The sequence below is a fragment of the Populus trichocarpa genome, chromosome 3 (genome assembly GCF_000002775.5).
Source record: "Populus trichocarpa isolate Nisqually-1 chromosome 3, P.trichocarpa_v4.1, whole genome shotgun sequence".
Classification (NCBI taxonomy): domain Eukaryota; kingdom Viridiplantae; phylum Streptophyta; class Magnoliopsida; order Malpighiales; family Salicaceae; genus Populus; species Populus trichocarpa.
In genome coordinates this window covers 19955825-19980946 of record NC_037287.2, presented here as the reverse complement: position 1 = coordinate 19980946, position 25122 = coordinate 19955825, and the positions used below count along the sequence as shown (strand labels likewise).

The window sequence follows — 25122 nt, the reverse complement described above, 5'->3', positions numbered from 1 at the left end:
AATTCACTTGAATTTTTTTATTAGATCAAATCAAATTATTTTTAATTTTATTTTATCAAACAAGTTTAGTTCATGGATGAATCCACTAAATCCGCGTATGTTTTATTATCAATAACGAAATAACTTTGTCATAAACAGTATTTTAATCCGGTTCCATTTTCATACCCTGTAGATTAAAAATTCCCAGTATTAAGCCTATAATTTTTTTAAAAATTCAATCTGGCCCCTAATGACGAAAGCTAAGTGCCGACCTTTTTCCTTTCATCTTCTCATGTTTTCATATTTTCCATCCAATATCTTTTATGTACACGCACTTGTAGGAAGTAGAAACACATCAAAACCTACGAGCGCCTCTTGTTTTTGAATTATATTAAAGTGTATGAATTAATAATTTCTCATTTATCTGGAAATTGCTCTTTTATTATTATATTGTTGGTGGATTTGCTTCCAGTTGGCTGATAAATGTTTATAATATTTGCAGATTTTTTTAACAGTTGTTGATAAGGTTTACAGGTTCGAGACTCGGAAAAATATTTGAATCAATAAGATATTCTTGAAATTAATCCAATTAGATTTAACATTGTTAACCCAAAAAAATTATTTTAATATATTTTTAAATGAAAAATACTTTTAAAAAATATTTTATACCCAATATTTTTTTTAAATTGAATAATTAAAATGTGAAAAATCTACTCTTGAAGTTCGGCCATCAAATAAAAACTGAACTAAAAAAGATGATTTTGACTGACAACCAGGTCACTTAAATAGTAAATAAAAATAAGCATAAAAAGGATGGTAAATAAATATTTTTTTCATAGTTATTATACCAACAAAGTCTGTGTGTATTGGTTAAATTAATTCTAAAATAATATGGTTGGGAAAAAAATATCAAAATAAAACAGCATGATTTTGATCAAAACTAAAAAGAATTATTGGAATTGACTAGGGAGAGTTAATTTGATCATAAGCTAATTTGTTGCATTATTATAGTTTAACTTAATTAATTTTCAAAGTAAAAATCACGTTTTATTTTGATCAGATTTCATGTTATTTAGGTAATATTTAGCACCGTGGTTCAACCGTATTTTTAAAAGTTTTTGAAATTTGTATTTTTTAATTGTTTTAATATATTAATATTAAAATAAATTTTAAAAAATAAAAAAATATTATCATAATAAATATTCAAATAAAAAAAACTTTAAGAAATAACATGCGTACAAACAATTAGGCGGTCCACCTGTGAAGCCGGGGCTGATAATAAGCCTATTTATCTATTAGGATTAAGTTCCATCAATTTTAAATTACAAGGAGCAAAACAAAATATTCCGAAAGCTACGAGGATTTGATGCATCTGCTAACACAAATATTAATTAATGACCTCACACTTTTAATTAAAAATACCGCCCGCCGCCACGCCCTCACCTCACCCGAAAAAACCATCAAAACCAACGGAAAATTTATCCCAAACAAGACCCGCCTCCAGTTCCTTAGCTTTCCGCTTCTCCCTCCCTCCCTTCCTAATAAAAACCACGATTCCACGTTACAAAATAAAAATCCCCAAATCAAAAAGCCCTAATTTTATTTAAATTTGACAATGGGCGATCACGATGATGATCCTTACCCATACCACAAACTCTGCGGTTACCTCTGTACAGTTCTCACATCACCACACCCACTCCCTTTCCTTTCTCATTGCCATCTCATCACAGACGGAAGCCACCAACAAATCAGATTCAAATCCCTAAACGACGTCGTTCTGTCTCCGCTTTCCAATCCTTACGGCCAGAACGGCGCGGTTTCTCTTCAAGAGAACAGTAATGCGGTTGGGAAGAAGACGAAGAAGAAGAAGAGAATGGCGAAGAGGGGGAGTTGTTTGAAGAAAAGCGGTAATTCAGTGGCGGAGAAGAAGAGAGTAGGGAGGAGGGTAATTGGGATGGTGAATGGTAGTGTGAGCGTGGTGCATCAAATTCGCGCGCTTGTAATGCACAAGTGTGTTAAGATCTTAGCGCGTGTGTTGCATGTTGCTGAGAGTGAGGGTGAGGTTGTTGAAGTGAGAGTGGTGGTGCTTGTTGATGTTTATTTGCCGGTTTCGGTTTGGTCCGGTGGGCAGTTTCCCAAGTCTGGGCCAATTGCTGGATCTCTCTTTCGGCACTTGAGGTTTGTGTTTTTGGGTTTTATTTTCTGAGTTTCGTTTATTATAACGTGGGTTTGTTTTATTTTTAGCTAATTTTAGCTGTAATATATGATTTGGTCTTCTTCCATGTGTGTGTTTAAGTAACTGAGGTGGATAAAGCTCCTAGCTTTACGAAAGGAGTAATGTTTTTTCACTCAATTTTGAATTTATTTTACAATGTGCGTTTTCCTTTTCCTTTTTTTTTTTTCTGGATTGTTTCTCTAGTTTTGTTGCACTTGTCTGTTCACTATTTAGCTAAGTGTTGAAGGCGTTTCACAATTTAGTTTAGATTGGTTTTTCTGAGTATAGATAGTGTAATTTTGTGTTCAAGTAGCAATATGCGGCTAACCTGGAGGGTTTTTTTTTTATTATTTTCCTTTTGTACTTTAGTGGATGGACTGTTGAAATTACTGATGGTCGTTAAGTAACAAAATTTCTCTAGCTGCTTGGTTTTAGACTTTTGGTTCGAGGATGCATAGGATCTAACTTAGTTTGACATTTTTAGCTTTAGAATCTGGACACTATATATATATATATATATATATTACGTTCTTGATAGTTTAGTTGTCCTTTAGCAACGCATCTTCTCTTTTCTTGAATCTTGTTGTGGAGTTGAACTACTATATGTTTGGTTAAATTGCAATGTTTTAATTTAGTGCTTTCTTGATTTTTCATTGGTTATCTATGTTGGTAACATGGTTGAAGTTTGCAGTTGCGATTGGGAGAAGAGGAGGTCCATGCTTGTTGATGGAGGAGAGTATTTTAAAAATGCTCTTGGAGATCATAGGAGCATTTGGAATCTTTCTGGTTGTCATGTTCTTGGATGCAATTTGCATTGTGATGTCCCTGATTCTTCAAGCAAAAAGCGTTTTGAACTTCATGAAATTTTTAAAGGTTTACCCAGCACGGAAAATAAGGAACAGTATTACTCTTCAAGAGTAAAACCAGCGGATAACTCTTTGGAATCTGGTATTTGGGATTTAACTGGTGATATCTTGATGAGCATTCTTTCTGCACTTGGTCCAAAGGACCTTGTCAGGGTTGCTGCAACCTGTCACCATTTGAGATCCCTGGCTGTTTCAATTATGCCATGTATGAAACTTAAATTATTTCCTCATCAGCAGGCAGCAGTTGAGTGGATGTTACAGCGCGAGCGGAATGCTCAAGTCTTGCCACATCCTCTGTACACTAATTTATCCACAGAAGATGGGTTTACATTTCATGTAAGTACTGTTTCTGGTGAAATAATTACTGGAGTAGCTCCAACTGTAAGAGACTTTCATGGGGGAATGTTCTGTGATGAACCTGGCTTAGGAAAGACTATCACTGCTCTTTCTCTTATTCTGAAGACAAGAGGAACAGTAGCTGACCCACCAGATGGAGTTCAAATAACCTGGTGTACACATAATGGAGAACAGAGATGTGGCTATTACGAGGTTGATGGCAGAAACTTCACTCCTAATAACACACCCCTGGCAAAAAGGGTAATGAACCAGAGTGCACGCAGGGGACAATTATCTTTGGATAAATCCACTCTGATGAATGATCCAGGTCAACAGATTGAGGGGTTTAGCAATTCTTGTCCAGTTAATGGAATGGAATCGTCACCAGCTCCATCTTCAGATCAAACAGCACGTGTAGTTCAATTGAGTCGCGTGAAGAGAAATCTTCTCCATGAATATGATGAAACACCTGTTTTTAGTAACAAGAAAAAGAGGAAGCATCGTTCTAATGCCCCTATATATGTCTCAGAGGAACAACGGCATGATAGAGCACGCAGGTTGAATTTGATTACTGGACATTTTAGGGATTTTAATGAGACTTGGGTTCAATGCGATGCATGCAGAAAGTGGAGGAAGCTTACAAGCAGTGTAGCAGATACTGATGCTGCATGGTTTTGTAGCATGAATACAAACCCTGAACGTCAGAGTTGTAGAGATGCTGAAGAAGCTTGGGATGACAGCTGTTCCTTAACTCATGTACCGGGATTTCACACCAAAGGAACTTCAGGGGGGGAGGAGCAAAATGTGTCATTTTTCATTAGTGTTCTCAAGGAGCACTATTCCATGATAAACTCTAAAACCAAGAAAGCTTTGACTTGGCTGGCTAAACTTTCTCCAGAAAGACTTTCTTTAATGGAAACAATTGGTTTGGCAAGTCCGGTCGTAGGTACTGGTTCTGTATCTGGTGGTGGAGATTCCCATGGGTTTCATAAAATATTTGAAGCATTTGGTCTTGTACGGAGAGTAGAAAAGGGAGCCAGTAAGTGGTGTTACCCGCAGAAACTTGAAAACTTAGCTTTTGATTTGGCTGCTTTTAGAATTGCTATCTGCAAGCCGTTGGATTCAGTCAGGTTATATTTATCAAGAGCAACCCTAGTTGTTGTCCCAGCAAATCTAGTTGATCATTGGAAAACCCAGATAGAAAAGCATGTCAAACCTGGCCAGTTGCGGCTGTGTGTCTGGACTAATCATAAAAAGCCTTCTGCTCACAGTCTGGCATGGGATTATGATGTTGTTATAACAACCTTCAGTCGATTAAGTGCTGAGTGGGGTCCCAGGAAAAAAAGTCCTCTGATGCAAGTGCATTTTCTCCGGGTCATGTTAGATGAGGGACACACCCTTGGCTCTAGTCTGAGCTTGACAAACAAATTGCAAATGGCTATGTCATTGATGGCTTCAAATCGCTGGTTACTAACAGGAACACCAACACCTAACACACCCAATAGCCAGCTGTCTCATCTCCAGCCAATGCTTAAGTTTCTACAGGAGGAAGCGTATGGGCTGAATCAAAAGTCATGGGAAGCCGGCGTTCTTAGACCATTTGAAGCCGAGATGGAAGAAGGCCGCACACGCTTGTTGCATTTGCTCCACAGATGCTTGATTAGTTCTAGGAAGACAGATTTGAAAACTATCCCTCCATGCATCAAGAAGGTGACATTCCTCAATTTTACCAAGGATCATGCAAGAAGCTATAATGAATTGGTAGTTACTGTGCGACGTAATATTCTAACTGCTGACTGGAATGATCCTTCTCATGTTGAGAGTTTGCTTAACCCAAAGCAGTGGAAGTTTCGAAGTACCCTTATTAGAAATGTCAGGCTATCTTGTTGTGTGGCAGGGCATATTAAAGTGGCAGAAGTTGGTGAAGATATTCAGGAAACAATGGATATTCTGATTGAAAAAGGACTTGATCCCATTTCAGAGGAGCATGCTTTGATAAAATACTATCTTCAGTATGGTGGTAACTGTCTCAGGTAACTTTTTGAGCTCTTTTTTGCTTCACTCTGAATATTAAATGATATCTTCTGACATGGGTTTACCACCATTGATTTTGCACATTTGTTTTTTTCTTCTTTCCTCTTTGCTGTTTAGATGCAAGGAATGGTGTCGTCTACCTTTCATCACGCCATGTAGGCATCTTTTGTGCCTTGATTGTGTTGCTTTGAATAGTGAAAAGTGTACTTTTCCTGGCTGTGGTTACTCATATGAGATGCAAAGTCCAGAAGTATTGACCCGACCAGAAAATCCAAACCCGAAATGGCCTGTCCCCAAAGATCTTATTGAGTTGCAACCTTCCTATAAACAGGCAAGTATTTTGCTCTCATTTTGAAATAGTTTTTTTATGTATAAAGGATTCGCAGGAAGCGTTATCACATGTATTTTTCTGGTATTTGTACAGGATGACTGGGATCCAGATTGGCAGTCAACATCTAGCAGTAAAGTTGCGTACCTTGTACAGAAGCTGAAAGCATTGCAGGAGGCCAGTAGAGAGAGTAGCTGGTCCATTGACAAGGATACTCAAATAAGTGTTTCTAGTTTAGTGCTTCAGCAGGACTGCTTTAGTGTTAACAAGGCAGCCATGGAGAAAGTTATAATATTTTCTCAATTTCTTGAGCATATACATGTGATTGAACAGCAGGTACTTATGATTGCATTATGAGTTCTTAACAAGTGTGGCTTTATCTTTTCCTCAAAAGTGTAATGATCCTGGGCCTTCTTTTCTTCGGCCAGTTAGCATTTGCAGGTATTAAATTTGCTGGAATGTACAGTCCAATGCCTCAAATCAACAAGGTATTGAAATTAGTTTGTCTTCTTTTTATTTTTTTGTTCCTTTTCCTTTTTCTTGATACATTCTTTGGCTGTTCAGATGAAATCACTGGCCACCTTCCAGCATGACGCCACATGTATGGCTCTGTTAATGGATGGCAGTGCTGCATTGGGCCTTGATTTGAGCTTTGTAACTCATGTATTCTTAATGGAGCCAATCTGGGACAGAAGGTAGTATTTTTTTCAAATCCTAAACTGTTCATTATTTCTCTTTTCTGTTCTTACTAATAGGTATCTTGCATCCTGATTTCAGTATTGTTAGCCACAATATCACGCTGCTATATGGAAAAATAATGGTTTTTGTTGAATAGAATGCTTGACACACCTCTCTCTCTCTCCCCCTCTTTTACTTTTTTTTTAATTAAAAATTCTTCTTTGTTGAATGCTATCAGCATGGAAGAACAAGTGATAAGTCGAGCTCATCGGATGGGTGCTACTCGCCCCATCAATGTGGAGACTTTAGCCATGCGTGGTACAATTGAGGAGCAAATGCTAGAATTCCTACAGGTAGATGATGTAGAAGCTCCTTTATTATTTATTTAATGAGAATATATAAGCCAAACTGTTGATTTTGGTCTGATTGCCATTTCTTTTATGTCACTGTTTTGTTATTTAACCTGTTAGCAACCATTACTTTAATGCCTGTATTTTTCTGCAGCATTAAAGGATTAGTAAAAGATTTTATTTTTCTTTTGCTAAATCCCTGACTTAACCCTTCCCCTGCTTTGGCTTTTTTATCACATGCCCTTTTCATCTAATTTAGGACTCAAGGCCCAGTTTGATTTTTTACTTGCTTTTCCTTTAGGATGCTGATGGTTGTAGAAGAGTTTTGAAAGAAGAGTCAAGTAAAACTGACCATGCAGGGGCACGGCTCCACCGATCTCTACATGATTTTGCTGAGAGCGACTACTTGGCCCACCTTAGCTTTGTGCATACAGGTTCAAGAGCGTAAAAGGTAACGGATATTTATTTTTTTTCCTTATCTGGAGACCTAATTAACTTACTTATATGTTCTTATCACTGCAAATCTCATTTGTTTATCCTGCTGGTGTAACAAAAACTCGTGTTATCTTTCTCTGTACAGTTCTTGTGATGATCTCCAGCCGCCACCATATGTTGTGCTGAAGATGATTTCATTCAAGCGATATATGTGGCAGTTGAATTCAAATAATTCCACTCCTCTTGTTTGAAAAACCTGGGCAGATTATTTTTGATTCATTGTTTCTCAAAGTATAAATGGCAGAGTTTGCCATTCACAGCTGGGAAGCAAGTGCTAATTGAATTTTTTTCTCAATCTATTCCTCGACTAATCTCTTAGGATACCCCCCCAAGGCCCCAACAAAACCTTGACCCTCATTTTCTAAGAGCTTTTTTTTGGCTCCTGTTTGTCCATTCTGTACCCTTGGGGATGTATATATATTTGGTAGGTGGGAGAGAACTTGAAGAAATTCCTTTCATTGTTTGTAACAATCATACCCTGTTGTGTACAGGAATGAACGACAAAATCATGTTCTTCAAAGCTTCTGAATTGATTTATTTTTCCACAAGATAGATGGATGAAACTGTTTGCTATTTATTTAACCTTTATTTGTATCACCCGACATGCATCTATGACATAGACCTTTCAAGATATAAAGATAGATTGGAAGATGCATCTTTATTTGTCTCTAACATTGGCAAAAAAAAAAGACAAAAAAATTACTGTGATTGACAGGAAAATTCTCTCCCCTGCACCATCTTAGAAAAAAGGGATAGAAATATTAAATATCTTTGATTAAAAAAACAAGAATAAAGATGAAGGTATAAAAATAAATTTTATATGTGTGCGTGTGTGTGCAGGTTTAGATCACTGGTGGAATGGAACGAGTTGGCAAGTGTTGACCAAGGATTGTAGGGTTTGAAGGATGACTTGTTAATTTGATATATGCCCAGAAACTATGGGACATGTAGACATCATATGACACGAAACATGTAAAAAAAAAAAACTTTTATGTTAATTTTAGATATAAATTTAGGGAAACAATTACTTTTTTTTTCATTAAAAATATGATATTAACCTTAGCAATTTTAATTAATATTCAATTTTAATAAAATATTAACTAAAAACATTTTAAAAACTTTATACAATAAAAATCTTATAATTATAACTATATAATTTTTTAAAAATATTTTTTTCCCACAACTCTGAATATTCTTTAGATTTTAAGATTTTAAAAACTCTGGAAGATGCATTCATTCAGTCTATGAATGGCAGACAATCTGTATAGTATTTTGCTTCTGAATTTACAAGGCAGCTGTGTTTGATTTTGAAGTCAGCGACCTACTTAAAAAGAATTTACATACCCCTAGCGAGTTTTTCACACTTCCCTCAAAAAAAAAAAATTATAGGAAGAGAGAAAATATGGATACATCTGTGGGAAGAAATCGAAAGCAAAAGATTGAGGGGAGAAAAAATTTCCACCCACCTCCACCCTCTAGAAAAAAAAATCGGCTTCCTCCATATTCCAATCTCGAGCAGAAATTGAAAACGAATTTCAGATCTCGCAAAGAATAGCATTGGCAAAATGTGAGTCAAGTTGCATATTAGACGTCGCAGGTCATTGAGTTAACCCTTCCCTTCCCACACTAACAATAGACCTGTCACCCATGGGAACGTTGTATTGCTGGTATACTCTCGCTCTGTTGGCTGCCCACCATTGTTCTGCTTGTTTTTCGCTGAACCGCTTCCGACTGCAGCAAAGGGAGTTCAAAATACAATAGCATAAGATATCCACTAAAGACAGAGCAATTATTAAGATACAATGAGTTAGTTCCCCACTCGGAGGCTTCCAACTGTACAGAAACCTGTTGGTCCAAACTCATCTATTTGCAAAAAGTGGGCCTGAAAGCAGCCAGGAACTCTACCACCTTAGTTAAGGACACAGGGCCACATTACATTATTGGAAAATATCATGGGCCAAGTAGTTACCTTGTTGTTAAAGAGGGGAGAAGCAAAGCAATCATAGAAGGGGGGCAGGTGGGGGAGAAGTGGAAGAGAACAGGATAATAGTGTGTGATGACTTAAGAATACCTGAAGCGGACACGTTTGAGATCCTTCGCACCTCCATGCAAGGAAACAAGGGTAATATATACACCTGGTTCGTCTTGTTCAACCCATTCATCGCCATTAGTGGGTTCAACTTTTGCTATTCTGTTCTTATTCCTCACTGTTGTTTCTATCTGTGTCACTTCGGAGTGATGTGGAGTCTGATTAGTAGTAGTAGTAGTAGTCCCTGACACATTCGAAATTACCAGGCTGTTTGATCCTTTTGAATCTTGTTCATGACATGCTGTGGGACTACTGAGCTGCTCAAGAATTCCAGGAGAAACGTCCCATGGAGTTGTGTTGCTAGAGCAATAAAAAGAGGGCGAGTTGCTGTTTCTTGATGCTCCAACAGGTACCCTTTCAGCCACTTCTTTCAACTATAATAAAAAGATTAATCACACATAAATTAAGAAGACAGCTGACCTATTAAAAAACCTACAAAATTTTAGTATGCTCATGAGCTCGCTGTCGATCAACATTCATATGGCAAGGACACTTCCAACCCGAGTTCATGTCAACCTTAGTATTTAGTACGACACAGGCAATTTAATTTATTTTCATCAGGCAACTCATTAAGGCCAGCACATCTCTAAGGTGGACATGATGATGCACATCTAACGGTCAAGTCCTAGAGATTCCAAAATACAATCATATAATACCAAAAGCATTGTGCAAATATTGTCCTCTAAACCTACTTTTCGAGACAAACTTTGCTCGTGTCAAATCTAGGACCAGTCTAGTCAATGCAAGATACCATATATTTAGCGCACATTTCTAAACTTTCTTGCCTAAGGTTACTTGTGATGTAAAATTAGTTATCTACAGTAGGACTAGGAAGTTATAAACTCGAGTTTTTACTTACTTGGGCCGTGAGTGACTTAATTACTTCCTTTGCTGCCTTGCATTTAGTAGTTTCCTCCTCCGCAACTGCAATAGCCTCCTTCAACTGCTTGGTTGTTCTTTCCAGCTCAACATCCTGAAGCTGAGCTTTATTTGTAAGCTCTTCAACCTACATTACACAAACAGTCAGCCATAATCAACCAATGAAGTGGCCTAAGCAAAGTACTTTTCAAGCACAATGATATGGCCAGTAGAAAGTCTCTAAAGACATATACTGTTGTTTCATTATGGCCATGCATCTCTAAACTGGATCTTAATCTAACCAAATCATTAACCATAGTTACAATGACCATAAGAGGTTTCAAAATTAGACCTGTCCCCAGCACAGACCTTCGTCTTTATGTTAATTGTGACAAAAAAAATATTGCAGAACACTTTGTCCATGTCCACCCAAGGAAAATTAAAGCATAAAGAAGCAAGCAAAGAAACTCACAACAAACTATAACCAAAGGATAAAATAGAGACTCTCAATACAACAACAAAAGGATTTGTGCCACAGGACAAGACAGTTTTTCTCTAGTTGTTAATAAGGAGACTTGATGTACTTTATAATTTTACGCAGTATCATACCGCATAACATATACACTTCCAATCTTACCAAAAATGTTTGAGACAATACATGTTCAGCCACTGACAATAAATTTCTAGGTTAATGCATGGCAGCCTGGGTACATCTATTATTGCTCAAAACAAGAAATTTAGGAACAGATTACTGAAATCATACGAGTTAATTTATATCTACCTGAGCTCTTAATTTTACAATTTCTTCACGCAGGCTGTCATTTAACCTCCCAGCACCATCTACAGCTAGTTTTGGCAACTCATTAGCTGAGAGAGTTGGGGTTGGTGTTGCAGCACGAGGGGGACTAGATCGTCTTGATGTTGGAGATGTTGCTCGAGACACAATTCTTGATCCAGGAAGAGAAGCTGAGAAAAATTTCTTGGAGGATCCAAATGATTTAGAGTTATTAAATGTATTGCGCCGAGAAACATCATTTCCAGAGGGTGAAACCTGAATGCTATTGGAGTTTGACTTCCTGTTTCTTCTGGAAGATATACTTTCCACCTCTTTAGATGATTCCATAGAGAAGTTTCTTCCAAGCTTAGCATGCGATTTTGAATTTGAATTTTCAGTCTTTTCTGCGACTTCATTTAGTCCCTGATTGACACTTCCTCTTCTACTAAGAGCAGAGTGAACTGAAGAGTCAGTTTCAGAGCTTCTTCTAAGTTTGCTAAGACAATTATCACAGACACGATAAGGTTTGTTAGGATTTGGAGCCATTGAAGCCTTGAGAGACTTTTTATTACTACATGAATGGCAGAAAACAAGCCCACAATTATAACAATTGTGTCGTTTCCGTTTGAAATTAAATGGGAGGTGGCAACCTGAACACATTGATTGATCAATACCGGATACCCATTTATGAAGACAGATAGCTGCAGTAAAACTAGTGCCACAGACAATACCTTTAACCTGTTTGTCTTTCAAAGCTTCAACTACAGATGGGGAATTTCTATCATCTGCATCACCATGACCTAGCCTGCCATTTGCACCCTTTCCCCATGTGTAAACTTCAGTTCTTGAGGTCAAAACTGCAACATGATAAGCACCACAGGCTAATTCTTCAACAAAATTTTTCATGAGCTTTCCCTCAACACGAGTAGGGAGCATGCCGTCAGCTTGGGGATTCCCCAATTGACCATATACAGGGCTTCCCATGGTGTAAACCTGACCTGTGGTTGTAAGTGCAGCAGTGAGGCTGTGACCACAGGCAACTTGACAGAAGTTGGGTTCAACAAGAGTAGCAACACAAGTGGGCACCAGTCTAGCTTCCTTATCACCATGCCCAAGACGACATTTATCTCCATCTCCCCATGTGAAGAGCTTTCCTGAAGAACAATTACTGGAATTTGATGACCCAACCATGATTTCAACAACTGCAGCTGTGTGCCACACACCACAAGCTGCTCGCATGGTGCGGAGGCCCTTAAGAGACTCGACCTCTCTTGGTATTGACACGCTTATGCGGTCCCCATGTCCTAAAACCCCAAAGGTTCCATCTCCAAAAGTAAACAATTGGCCAGCAGAGGTTACAACAGCTGTGTGCCATGGTCCACATGAAACTGATGAGACATGTATTCCCTCAAGTGGTCCATCCAACTTTCTTGGAACCCACTGAGTAGCTTCACTTCCACAGCCCAAGAGTCCAAAATTATAAGCATTACCACCCCATATGTACAAATCACCAGAAAGTGTTACCGCACAAGAATGATATTCTCCACATGCTACAAGTTCAACATTGAAATTTTTTAGTCCATCTACAAACTTTGGATGTGAAACATCAGAGTCTACACCATGTCCGAGTCTGCCTCCTAGTTCCTCTCCCCAAGAGAAAACCTCCCCTTGTTTTGTTACCAAAGCAGCATGTTGCCGACCACAAGCTATAGCCTGAACATCTAGTAAAACTGCAGATTCCAAAGCTTTTGGCACAAAAGAATCCATCTGAACACCAGAACCTCCAATTCTATGAACTCCACCACCTAGAATGCCGTCACCAGTGCCCTCCCCCCAAATATAAACATCCCCTAATGCATCATTTTCATCACGACCAGAGCCTTGACTTGATGAGCTAACAGCACTTGATAAACTAACCCTAAAATTATCTGTGTTCGTAACCTTTGCACGCCCTGTTGTTTCATCTGAGCCTCCTAATAACTGAGACTGAGCTGGCGCACAAGCAGATTCTAATGGAAATAAAACCTTTGGAGGCACAGTGTATACTACATCAGACAATGCCTTCTCTAAACCAGTATTTGGAGGACTGTCATATGGCGTACGAAGACGAAGAGGATCCATTCCATCCTATATCAGTGCCAAGAGAATTTACATTAAAGCACACAGCAGCGAAACATAATTTTGAGAACGAAGGAACATAGAACAGTACCTTCAGTGAACTATCATCACTACCAAATGCAAAGCTCAAAGGAGAACTTCTAATGGTGTATGCCCTAGGACTATTTGCCTCTGATAAAAGTCCATCATTTGTAGTTTCTTCTCTCTTTTTCCAAATCTGGCGATTTGATATTAGTGCCTTTAGACCAGTAAACCAGACTTCAGCTTCTTCTTTGTCCTTGCATATCTGGCAAAACAGAGCATGATAAGCAGATGATCAAAATTTTCAGCTAATACTTAAAAGGAACTGTGTTGTGAAAATACAGAAAGTGGACTCCCTAAAATTTTGAACATGGCATGACTTTGATGACAAAGAATGAAGAGCTGGCCTTTAAAAAGAATATGCCTACCAAATCTAAAGACCTGTCACTGTATATTAGAGAAAATGACTGGTATTCCTTCTCAGGACGAGGATATCTCTGAAAAATTGGCTGTAGTAAGCAGAATTGAGAATAATCAGTTAGTAAATCATGGTTCCAATAAAATGATTAAAAATAATTGAAAAACTAGCAGAAACTTACAAGCAAAAGGATTTAATTTCCATATTTTCTCAAGGGGAAAGAAAGAACAAAACAAAAGCCATAAACACTGGAAGCAGACAAAATATATGAATCACATAAAATAAAAAATCACAAATAAAATAAATAATTTTCAAGCATAGCTTCACTGTCCCTCGTGATTTTGTTGTTAGCTCCAATATTCAAGGTAAATGTAGAAAACATCACAAAAATGAAGTGTCCATCAAAAACCATTTTTCTATATAACAAAAAATGCCACCACGACTCTTCCTAGGAATGCATATTACAGATTTTTGAAAGCTAGAAGACAGTACATGCACATAAACACATTGCTTCAAAGTAAATTCTAAAATAGAATTTTCAAATGTCATAGTATTTGATAAAGTAACATAACCAGTATTCTTGCAATTTCCTTTCCACTATGTCACATAAAAATAGACAGATTCATTCATCAAAACTTTGCATTTATGAACATTCATCCCTGATCTGGTGAAGTGCAAAGCAAAGCATCAATATGCAAAGGCTGCTGAACCTCAACCATTTTGGAAACCCAAGTTATTCACAATACTAAAATGATTATTAACTTGAAAAAAAAAAATGATTTGCTGCAAAACTATGAAAAGCATGGGGCTATTGCATTAAGCATCATACAAAAGTTGACCAGGATCTCAATATGGATAAACTTACAGTGCGCTGACCAGGGATAATTCTGGAGACATGGCTTAGTTTAAGATGCTTCTCCTCTTTCCCAGATATCCAAATTAGAACAGATTCATCCTGAATGAACCAAAAGCAAAGGCATACGTATTACAGCATACATAAATTTAATAAAGGTGAATTACAGCAAAGCTCAATAGTCAATATCCAACAACATCAAACAGAATATACCCAAAACAACACATTTAGATAAATTACCAGAAGCAGCATGCAAGAAGCTTACCATTTAGAAATGGCCAAAAAAATATTAAATTACCAACTGCCTTGCAGCAATTAAATGCAGCGCCTATGAAAGTACATGATAGAGCTTGGCATAAAAATAATAGGGTGAAACATCAAAAAGTTACTACATTGCATGCATGCCTTCAGACATTGATAGTGAAACCTTAAACTGCAGGGAAAGGTGCTCTCTTATCTTTTGATTAGGAAGCAGCACAGACCAAGGTTAGGAAAACCAAGTGGCCTGCCAGCAAGATCAGCACCATCATAAGCCTCGTCACTAACTCATATTTTTCAGCTTCAATAATCAATCTAATAGATCTTCAGTTTCTCCAGCAAGCCCATGTTTACATAGAAACAGAGGAGAGGCGCTGTGCTGTGCAGGATAACCAGCTAAAGATCTTTCAAGTAGTTTTCAAGTCCAATGTAAAAGTAGATGCCACTAGGGTATTTTCTTCATAGAGCCCTGGAGGCCCTTATTTCCATGGATATAAGGGTTAGGACACTTGCTTTTCTACCTTGATGACAACACCACTGCTGCCTTTATTTTATTCATTCACAATACCATCACCATTTTAGAACTGTTCTGGAAGCATATTCTGCTAAGATTTTATGAAACAGTAGACCTAATTTTATTCATTTAACCTTCCATGAGACCAATGCATTCAGAGACAAAGGCACTTTCTAAATCATCCAATTCTCAACACTGCATCGTGATCTAAACTTGGTAAAGAGCAGCAAAAATTACAGAACATCCATAATAATATGCTATTATCAGAGCACGCATCATAAAAACAGATTAACAGATGCAAATGAATTTACGAATCAATCTACTCGAAGAGGAGGCAGTACCATAGCTAGCTTCCATTGAGGGAAAATAAACAAACACAAATAGCTAACCACAAATTTCTTGATCCCATACTGATTTGTCTCAAAATAAGAAAGAGAAAAGGTTACATTTAAAAGCATGCCTTAAATATAATCTTACATTCGACAGCCTGAAGGGGCAAAATTTGGGCTTCCCTCTACGGCCATACTTGAGCAACTGAGTGCCCCTTTTAAGAGCAGTGATGGCCTGTGGCAAAGAATGCAGCAAGAAAATCAATTGAAAATAAACTAAGCAGGCTATGCATAAGTCAGATTTCAGGAGATGTAGAAATATTTCTCATATGGAGAAACATCTAATAGTGCAGCCGCATGATTATATCTCACAATAAGCAGGTTCTTGTCTCTTTTTTCTTCAGTTATTTTTAAGTTCATGATCCATGATTTACTCAAATCCTTTTCACTTATCCCAGACACCAACATAAGACTTGGTTTCTAATATAGAAATAAATGGGTATGGTGCACTGCCCAGCCCAGAGGTAACAATTACAGGTATTTTGTATTAAGCCCGTGAAATGGTTTCCATTTGAGTGAATATTTACAACTCATTGATGCCAGAGAGATATGAACACTCGCTAATAACATTTGGTTGACTATTTATTTATATATTATCGCAATTCTTTGAAAAAATCCAGAAAAGCATGCATGTCTTGACACTGATTCTCGATGCTTTGCCATGCATCCTAACATCACTAGCACTCATGTGTTAATGCTCATGTAAGACTCATTTATGTACTCTTAAGAAAATGCACAAAAACCAATTAGCTTACCCTAAAAAGCCAGCTAGAATAGTCCATTAAGACTTGCTAAAAAAAACCCGCATATGACAACATGTTGACCCACACACATCCTATACTAACATTTCGCAATGCAAACACTTATGAACAAATAAAAGGAAAGGTTATACTACTCGATCCCATTGAAATAACAGATATTACCAGACTCTTAATGCTCTTATTAGCTTGAACAGTAACCAACAGTTCCACAACATTTGACCCGGTTTCGCTTTTTTGAAAGAAAAAAAAAAACTCAAATTCCATTTCACTAATTTCAAACAATTTATGAGACTAAACATTCAAATCAATGCTCAACTTATTAAAATCCATAGCAATTAATAGGCAATCTCTGTTTACAAGCTTGAGCTTTTAACACAACCACGTTGCACCCTCATCACAAAAACACAACCATAAAAAAAAAAATAATAATAAAAATTCATACAAACATAACACTAAACCTTCTCAGTCATTACCAAGATATAAATCAAAATACATTCACTAAACCTCAATCAATATCATCAGCACTTTATTATATCAATAAACAACAACAAAATATAAAAATATATATATAATTACCAATTCAATGTCTCTCTCTAAGGGGCCAACTCTCAACGTCGGCTCCAAAGCAGCCATTCCCTCCGTTTTTGACGTAATCAAAACTCTAACAAAACCCTACACATCTCACCATCACCACCACCGCAACAAAATCCACCTACAAACACACACATTGCCTCATTTAAACTCTAAATCACTCACTTTCAGCTCCTCCAAACCCTCGCATTACCAAAAACAAAACCTCGGTCAGCTAACAAAATCGCAAAACCAATCGATTCAATCTCGAATCGTCGAAAAAAAAAACCCGGCGGAATCGACGAATAAAGGAAAGGATTATTAGCTTTTCATAAAACGACGAGAGAATATGTCGAAAACGAAGATTCTGCGACGGCCTTTGGATTCGAGGAATTGGGCTTTGTGGTGTTTGGTTGGAGAGAAAGTGAGAGAAAAAGGAAATATTAGGGAAAGTGAAGCCTGTTTGGTTTTAATGAGAGTGAAGTGGAGAGTGAGAGAGGGTTATTGAAAATTATTGATTTTGATTATTTTTTTTAAATGTTATTCGGATTTTGATTTCTTTCCTTCTTCCTTTTTTTTCTTTTCTAAATTTTGTGCCCTAAAAGGCACAATTTCAAGAAATCACTCAAGTTTTTCTTTGCCAACTCAGTCAATCTGGAATAAAAATATGGTAATTCTTCTGGAAATAGAATTTTACTAATTATGTCATTAATTATTTCATGGATCTAATTCGGTCAATAATAATATTATAGAAACTAGTTGTTTATCTAATCTTATAATATGATTTAGATGTTAATAAACAAATTTCATAGATATTTTATATATAAAGAAAAACTTGTTTTTTAAAGAACAGACTTGTACATATATAATATTTACATGTAAATTATAAAATTAGTTTTTGCTAATATCTTAAAACATAAAAGATATAAAATATATTTGATTAAAAAAACAAACGATAAAAACTTGAAATAATTTTATTTTTGGCATAATTTTAGAATAGATATTTATATTTTTAAAATAGTAAATACAATGAGATATTTATCTTTGTTTCTATTATCTCAATCTTTTTTATTAGAAGATAATAATCAAACATTGTTTAATAAATTTAGAAAAAAAAATGAACCATGGTAATCTTTGACAAATAGTGTCAAAAATTATTATTATTAAAACACAAGAAAAAAAAGTGTTGAAATTTTTTTTTTATGTAAGATATTAATAAGATTATATAAGTAGTTTTTGTAGTTATAGTTTAAAAAAATATATTTAAAAATATATGTATTTAGTTAAACTGTTATGGAGTGAATTTTTACTTGTAAAATAAATAAAAAACATGTTTTCATGAACAAAAAATAAATTATTTTAACTTAAATAAAATCAAATTTTAAAACACAAATAATTATATATAAAGCTAAATACTAAAAATATAAAGTATTTAATTAATCAAATAATTTTTTCCTATAACCTAGTAAAAAATATAATCTATCACAATACAAATATTTTATTTTTTGTTCCTTTTATTAAAATTTTAAAATTTAATAAAGAAAAGTTTGAGGGAGGGTATTTAAAAGTAATCTACGAGTAATTAAAAGTATAGTGGAAAAGTAATTCACGAATAATTTTGATGTGATGGAGACAAATTAAAATAAAATATAATTAAGGTAACTCAGAGCTTATTTAAAATAAAAATATATATATATTATTTTAAAATATGATGTTCGAAAACTAAAAAAAAATATCTTCTGCTAATTTGAAGCACATGGGATTCAAGCACGTGCCTTGGGGTAATTTATTTATTTATTTATTGAACTGATTTTAGTCAACGATGTTGACTCCGACTCTTTGTTAATTAGTTCTATGACCATAGAGATTTCGCCATGTGAGAGTGGGGCCCATGCAGGAACTTTTTGTTTGTTGCTTTACGGTACCGTTCTGTGTTGTCTTCCCGTGGTTCCGCTAGAAATATTTTTCTTATTATTGGCTCTGCTATTGGTATTTTTAGTTTTTAATGGTATTTATATTTTTTTTAATTTGAAATTTATATATTAAAATTAAAAAATAACTTAATTTAATGATGTTGCAAAATTATTGTATAATTTTGGCTGTAAATTTTTAAAAAATTGGTTTAGTTAAATTTTAGATTTTTTTTTTAAATAACCCGAAATGAACAAACTGAGTCAATTGATTTATTAAAGCATATAAAAAAAATACCCAACTAAAAATTCATTGATAAAAGTCTATTCGATTTAGTTTTTTAATCCAAATCGAGCCATATGAAGGTGATCAACAGCAACTAATTCTAAAAAAAAAAAATCGAAATTTATATAGCTGACCTTCTGGGCCCGGAGAAGCTGATTCAATTTAGAAATAGCCTCCAGGGTTAAATTAAAACTAGGCCGGGCCACCTTATAAATGAAGACCCACAGCCACTCGGCTAGGAAACAAAGATAAAGTAATATTGGGCCCCGAAATATTATTTTGTTTTCATGATCAAAGACAGCAGACACAAATGGGTCCTGTCAATGATAAATCTCTTCAAATATGCCCTTCTTGGTTCGAGAGACCAGCATGGTTAATGCACCACACGATCCAATGATATCCCCGTATGATATATTTTTTTTGGACGGTGATCAATTGGTTATAGGCTCATGGAAGATCTTGGATTCAAATTGTATTTTTGGATCAAATATTTCCAAGCTTATAATATATTATTTTTTTAATGTTTTTTTGGGTTTTATTTAGCTGAACTTGGACCACATGATTTTTAGTGCAAAAAAAATATTTTTACGGCACCGTATTGTTGTAAAATGAGGAGATTGAGCATCATCAAAGGAAGATTTGTGTGGTTCAATGACCGTTTTGATGGGAAATAGTGGGTATAAAATAATCTGTTTCTGAAAAATATTCACATGAAAAATATTTTTTTTAAAATATATTATTTTTTTTAGCTAGGTATAAATTTGCCAGCATGGATAATGGATTTGATATTGTGACCGCATTAACACCGCAACATCAATAATTATCAAACTTGATAGGAGATCAACAACTAGGTGCACCGCGTGGTCATAAGTTAGGCCACTTAATAATATTTTTTATAAAAAAAATTAAAATAATATTGTTTTAAAAATATATTTTATAAAGTTGATGATGGATTTTGATGAAATCATCTAGGCTGAGAATGGAGCTAAGAATTAATTACAGGGGGCAAAATCTAATTTTTACTAGTTTTTAGCTCTAGATTTAAATCTTATTGGTTTCATGCGAGAATATTATTAAGTTTTTTTTACTTTAGGTGCAGGCCCAAGTTCTTACACCGAGCGTGTTTGACAGTGTAGTTGCGGGTGCTTTTCAAATAACTTTTCATGCCAAAATGCATGTAAATAATATTTTTTTATTTTTTAAAAATCATTTTTGACATCAGCATATCAAAACGATTTAAAACGTACAAACTATATTAAATTTTAACAAAAATAAAATTTTAAATTTTTGGGAATGCAGGTTGAACCGCGTTTCCAAACACTGTCTAAATCGAATTGTGGATTAATTTGAGTTTTTATCTTAATTATAATATATTGATCTTTTTATTTTATTTTTTATATATGTAAAACAAGATCCAAACAAGATTATAATTGAGCAAATTTAATAATTATAATAACATCATTACAAATATACAAAATGCGAATATAATAAATGTTTGCTAATGAATAGAAATAAAAAATAATATCACATGGCTAGATTCTAACCTAAAACTATCAGTCAGCCAAAGTTGTTTCAAGTCATTAAGCCTAAAATCTATAACCCGGCTGCCTAATGACTTGGGGATATAAAATTCGCACGTCAATTGAAACTAATTTTATTTGAATATACGATTAGAAGTTATTTCTTAAAAATATTTTTTTTATTATAAATATATTAAAATAATATATTTTTAATTTTTAAAATTTATTTATAATATCACCATATCAAAACGATTTAAACCTATCAAAAAATTATTTTGAAGCTAAAATTATTTTAACATTTTTTAAAAGCGTAATTAGACTTTAACGCCAAACATGATCAAAATCGATGATAGGTACCTTGATTTTAGCAAATACTATACATTAATTAATTAAATTTTTATTTATAAGATATGAAATAAATTTATTTTTTTTATAAAATCCCTTTAATTAGAAAAGTATATTTTAAACTTTGATTCTACAAAACCTCAGTTACCAATTTAAATTTGAAACAACTGATCCCATACAAAGTGTACAGGATCTTCATTATTAAAAGTTGGATAAAGAAATTTGAAGGATAAGAAAGTCAATGAAGTATCATCTTGTGTCTTATTTTAAATGGATTTTTTCTCATATAAAATAAATAAAAGTGGTTGGACGTGAATTGAACCCTGCTCTTTGGAAACATGTATCATTGAACTTGGAAATGGCAAAACAATATTAATGATTTCTTCCACAAAACGTGCATGCGTACCCCTATTGATTCAATGAAAGAATATAGACTTGAGTAGTATGAATTTTTATTTTAAAAAAAAAATTGGACAGAGAGAGAGAGAGATAGAGAGAGAGAGGAGCTCCATGATTGTTGATTAGATTTAACAGAACAAAAATGAATATTTCCTGTGGTAATTTACAATTGAACTAATAACGGAGGAAAATTGATAGCTTGATTCCCATCTTTCTCAGTGAATCTAAATTTTCTTTGGGCCTGTGGTGTCAAATCTATTGAAAAAAGGTAAAATTGAGATGGGAAATCTATTGGGATAAGACCACTTCCAAGCCCTCGCTGTATCTTGATCTTGTTCTGCCAGGAGAGTTGACAATTTCTTCCATGCCTTTCCTTTTGTTGCTAGGTTGATCTTCTTCCTTGCACCTTCCCTTCATCAGATGGGGTCTAAGTTTGTTCACATCGGATAATTGAACTGGCTTCAAGAAGAACTCTTCTGCTCCTTCTTCCAAGCATCTGATCAACACAGATCATTAATAACCCAGGTCAGATTAGGATTTAATTAAGTATACAAAGTTTTAAACAGTCTTAATTGAGGACATTCTCACCTATTGATTCTTGAGGGGACATTCTCTGAGGACATGATCACAACTGGGATATCCTTGAAATACTTGGATTCCTGGGAAAAATGCAACTACGTAGTTAGATTCTTGCTCAAATGGACAAAAACAGCTAGATATCTTGAAGAACCATCAGAATTGATTACCTTGATCTTTTTTAGGAGATCGTAGCCTGTCATTCCTGGCATACAGTAATCTGTAATGATCATGTTAATTTCAATGTGTTGATGATGATGGTCAGGGGAAACAGAGGAAGGGTTTGAATCTCTCTGCTCATCATCCCCGCTCAAACCCAAAAACTCCAAGGCCTTGCTTCCTGAATCCACTGCTGTGACTGTAAAAACGAGCCAGAACCAAAAAGATGTCAGCAATCAAGAACTAAAGTTCAAAATAATATACAATCCATTAAATCCCTTTAGGATTTGACATCAATATACCCTGATAAGAAGAGGTTTTGAGGAGCCTTTCAATCAACTTTCTGTCAATAAGGCTATCATCAACAGCCAGAACATGAAACTGAGTCTCGGTAGCCAGAGTAGCCAAAGTAGCCATCACAGTTCCGCTGGTGATGCGTCAAGCCAAGAAAAGAAACAAGAAGAAAGAATACTGAAACCAAGAAAGCAGCCACAAGGGGATGACGAGAAGGGAGGGAAGGTGGAGGACTTTTAAATGGGAAGCCATAGGAGGTGAAAATCCTGTAGAAAATCTGGACAGTTTGGAAAGCAAGATCCGGCAGATTTCCTCGAGAATCTTAAGGATCTTCTAGGTTGATTTTTGAATTAGACAACAAGCAAAGACGGTGTTATGTGGTTCATTTTTCTATTTTAATAATTGGACCATACTCATTATAATAATTTTTCAAACTTTGACGCTTTCGATTGAGCTTTTAAAACAACTATTCAAGCTCCTCAATGTAACATGACGATGACGAGTTAACCAGACTAACTCGATGATTTTTTTTTAATCCGATTAAGTTTAATAAGTTAAATTAAATTTCACTTTATTTTTTTCAGTCAAACAACTCATGACACACTTAAAATCCATTGATTTTTTTTATAAAAAAAATAATTTCTTTTTGTTCTTTAATTTTTTTTTTAATTTATCAAGTTATGTCGGTTAACCTATTGGAGTCATAACACAACACTCACAACGAGTGGCCGCTTGAATAAGGTTTAATAATTGTGATTAGGAAGTTCCCCCTACTTGACCTTTTCAATCACAAGCTGAGGTACGGTTTGAGGGTTCCATGGACGTGCATGACCTGCTACTGCTATTAAATATATATTTTTTAGCCAATAACAGCATTTGACCCTAATTTGCCAATTTTTCAAAGAGGGCAACCTCAAAACTTAGATTTCTTTCTGGATAGGATCGTCTGAATTGATTCTATTAACAATAACATGAGGATTACTTGGTAAAAAATAAAATAAAAATTGAATTTGGCAATTGAAACTTCACATGTTATTCCGATCCATGGGAATTAATTAATTTATAGGGTTTTTTTTTGTTTTTTTTTTTGTTGGGACATTGTATCTTGTCTTGTTGTGTGTTGCTTGGTGTACAAATTAATTAGTGACTATGGATAAGTAGGGGTTTCATGGATATAATAGGTGGGGTTTTATCCATAATTATATATAATATAATTTTTGATATTTTATAAAGTATAAACCCAATCTATTTATTTTTTTAAACATGAACGAGTTGGATATATCGGATTGAGTTAAAAAATTTATGGATATTATAGATATTCACGAGTTTGACATATTAATTTTATTATTCTTTGACGATCCTAAAAAAATATCAAGTTGTATAAAAACACTAGTTATACAAGTAAGAGATAAAAAAAATTGATAAGTAATTTAGTATATAAAGTTTGAAGGAAATAACTAAAGTGAAATAGATTAAAGGAATGAGAGGTGGTTCCGAGTATGAAAGCAAGAGAGGAGAAATAAATAAGAAAAAGAAAAAAAAAATATTATCTATACCAAAGACTAAGATTACTTATACTGGATTATACAAGTTAGGTGTCGAATTGAGTGGGTTTTAAAAATCTCAACCCGCATTTGATTTATGATTCATTAGATTTTTTAACATACTATCATTTATAATATTTATATTATTTAATTTTGATAGGTCATTTCAAATTAAATAATACAAATATTACACCTAACATGTCTTATGAAGTCTTGATTATAAATGTATAAATAAAGACCTTACAAAAATCTACACTTTTAACAATTTTCAAAAAACTTAAATGACCTACGAGGCTCTAACATAATAATTAAAGTAGAGTCAAGTCAGACAATAACTTTTACATGTCTATATTATATTTAAAAATATAGATAAAAGTGTAATAAATATTGTTTTTTAAAATATTTTATTTTTAAATAATATATCAAGATAATATTTTTTTTATTTTTAATATCAACACATTAAAATAATAATAAAAACATTAAAAACATTAATTTAAAACTAAAAAAATTAATTTTTAAAAAAATCATGATTGAGCCGCAATGCTAGACAATTCCTTAAAAAAAACTGGTACGAGTTCCTTGCTATAAAAAAAAGTATATCATTGTTATTAATTCAAAAAAGTGACTCTAATTTTACCTAATAAATTTTATTCAATGAATGAATGGACTGCATGAATTTTCTTAGAGTGGTTCATGAAATTAGCATTATTCATTAAAATATATATATTTCCGAGGATGACATGAATACTTCTATATCAAGCCTAAACAAATCTCAACCTAACTACAGATCCAAAAAAATAATAAAATCTCAATGAATATAATATGATTTTAAATGGTGGTGCTTACGATCCAATTACAACCCAGCATGAGAGGAGACTTTTAACCATGCAGCCTGTTGGACCGTCCACCAAATTTAGAATACCAGGTTTTAGGTCAAAATCATCGTGAATATTTTCATTATTCTATGGCAGATTTGCTTCTCAGGGCCGTCGTAAGATCTTGGTTGCTTTCGAGGAGATCGCTGAATAATGGGCTGATTGTTATCTTGTTTAGTATCTGTTAAGGTTGTGTTTGTATTTCTATGAGATAACATATTTTTTTATACCAAACTTTTTTGCTGATAAAATATGGAAATCCACCAAAGCAGAGATCGACAACGAGGGGCCACCTAATTATGGGCAAAC

At 34.6% G+C, this 25122-nt stretch overlaps 3 protein-coding genes across 5 annotated transcripts; 1 reads left to right on the top strand and 2 right to left on the bottom strand.

Annotated features, from left to right (window-relative positions):
* Nucleotides 1-1397: 1397 nt before the first annotated feature.
* On the top strand, nt 1398-8187 carry LOC7462787 (F-box protein At3g54460). Of its 2 annotated transcripts, none has more exons than XM_052451527.1 (9): nt 1398-2157; nt 2886-5429; nt 5548-5761; nt 5855-6094; nt 6187-6246; nt 6323-6453; nt 6675-6789; nt 7088-7237; nt 8122-8187. In XM_052451527.1, exons 1-8 carry the CDS (start codon nt 1595-1597, stop codon nt 7232-7234), a joined length of 4014 nt encoding a protein of 1337 aa, XP_052307487.1. In that variant the 5' UTR covers nt 1398-1594; the 3' UTR covers nt 7235-7237; nt 8122-8187. The 2 variants fall into 2 exon arrangements, with proteins under 2 accessions (XP_052307487.1, XP_024453235.2); XM_024597467.2 differs by lacking the exon at nt 8122-8187 and adding an exon at nt 7367-7829.
* Nucleotides 8188-8517: 330 nt separating this feature from the next.
* On the bottom strand, nt 8518-17442 carry LOC127905115 (PH, RCC1 and FYVE domains-containing protein 1-like). 2 transcript variants are annotated; one of them, XM_052451603.1, is made up of 9 exons: nt 16912-17438; nt 15663-15749; nt 14426-14515; nt 13571-13651; nt 13213-13407; nt 11010-13130; nt 10230-10376; nt 9353-9744; nt 8518-9012 (listed from the first exon to the last, which is right to left on the bottom strand). In XM_052451603.1, exons 1-9 carry the CDS (start codon nt 16966-16968, stop codon nt 8880-8882), a joined length of 3303 nt encoding a protein of 1100 aa, XP_052307563.1. In that variant the 5' UTR covers nt 16969-17438; the 3' UTR covers nt 8518-8879. The 2 variants fall into 2 exon arrangements, with proteins under 2 accessions (XP_052307563.1, XP_052307564.1); XM_052451604.1 differs by lacking the exon at nt 15663-15749 and having other exon boundaries at nt 16912-17442.
* Nucleotides 17443-21468: 4026 nt separating this feature from the next.
* Nucleotides 21469-22761, bottom strand: LOC7462788 (two-component response regulator ORR9-like). The gene is made up of 4 exons (XM_002304759.4): nt 22403-22761; nt 22112-22299; nt 21954-22024; nt 21469-21861 (listed from the first exon to the last, which is right to left on the bottom strand). The coding sequence occupies exons 1-4, from the start codon at nt 22515-22517 to the stop codon at nt 21654-21656; spliced, it is 582 nt and encodes a 193-aa protein (XP_002304795.4). The 5' UTR covers nt 22518-22761; the 3' UTR covers nt 21469-21653.
* Between the last annotated feature and the right edge of the window lie 2361 nt (nt 22762-25122).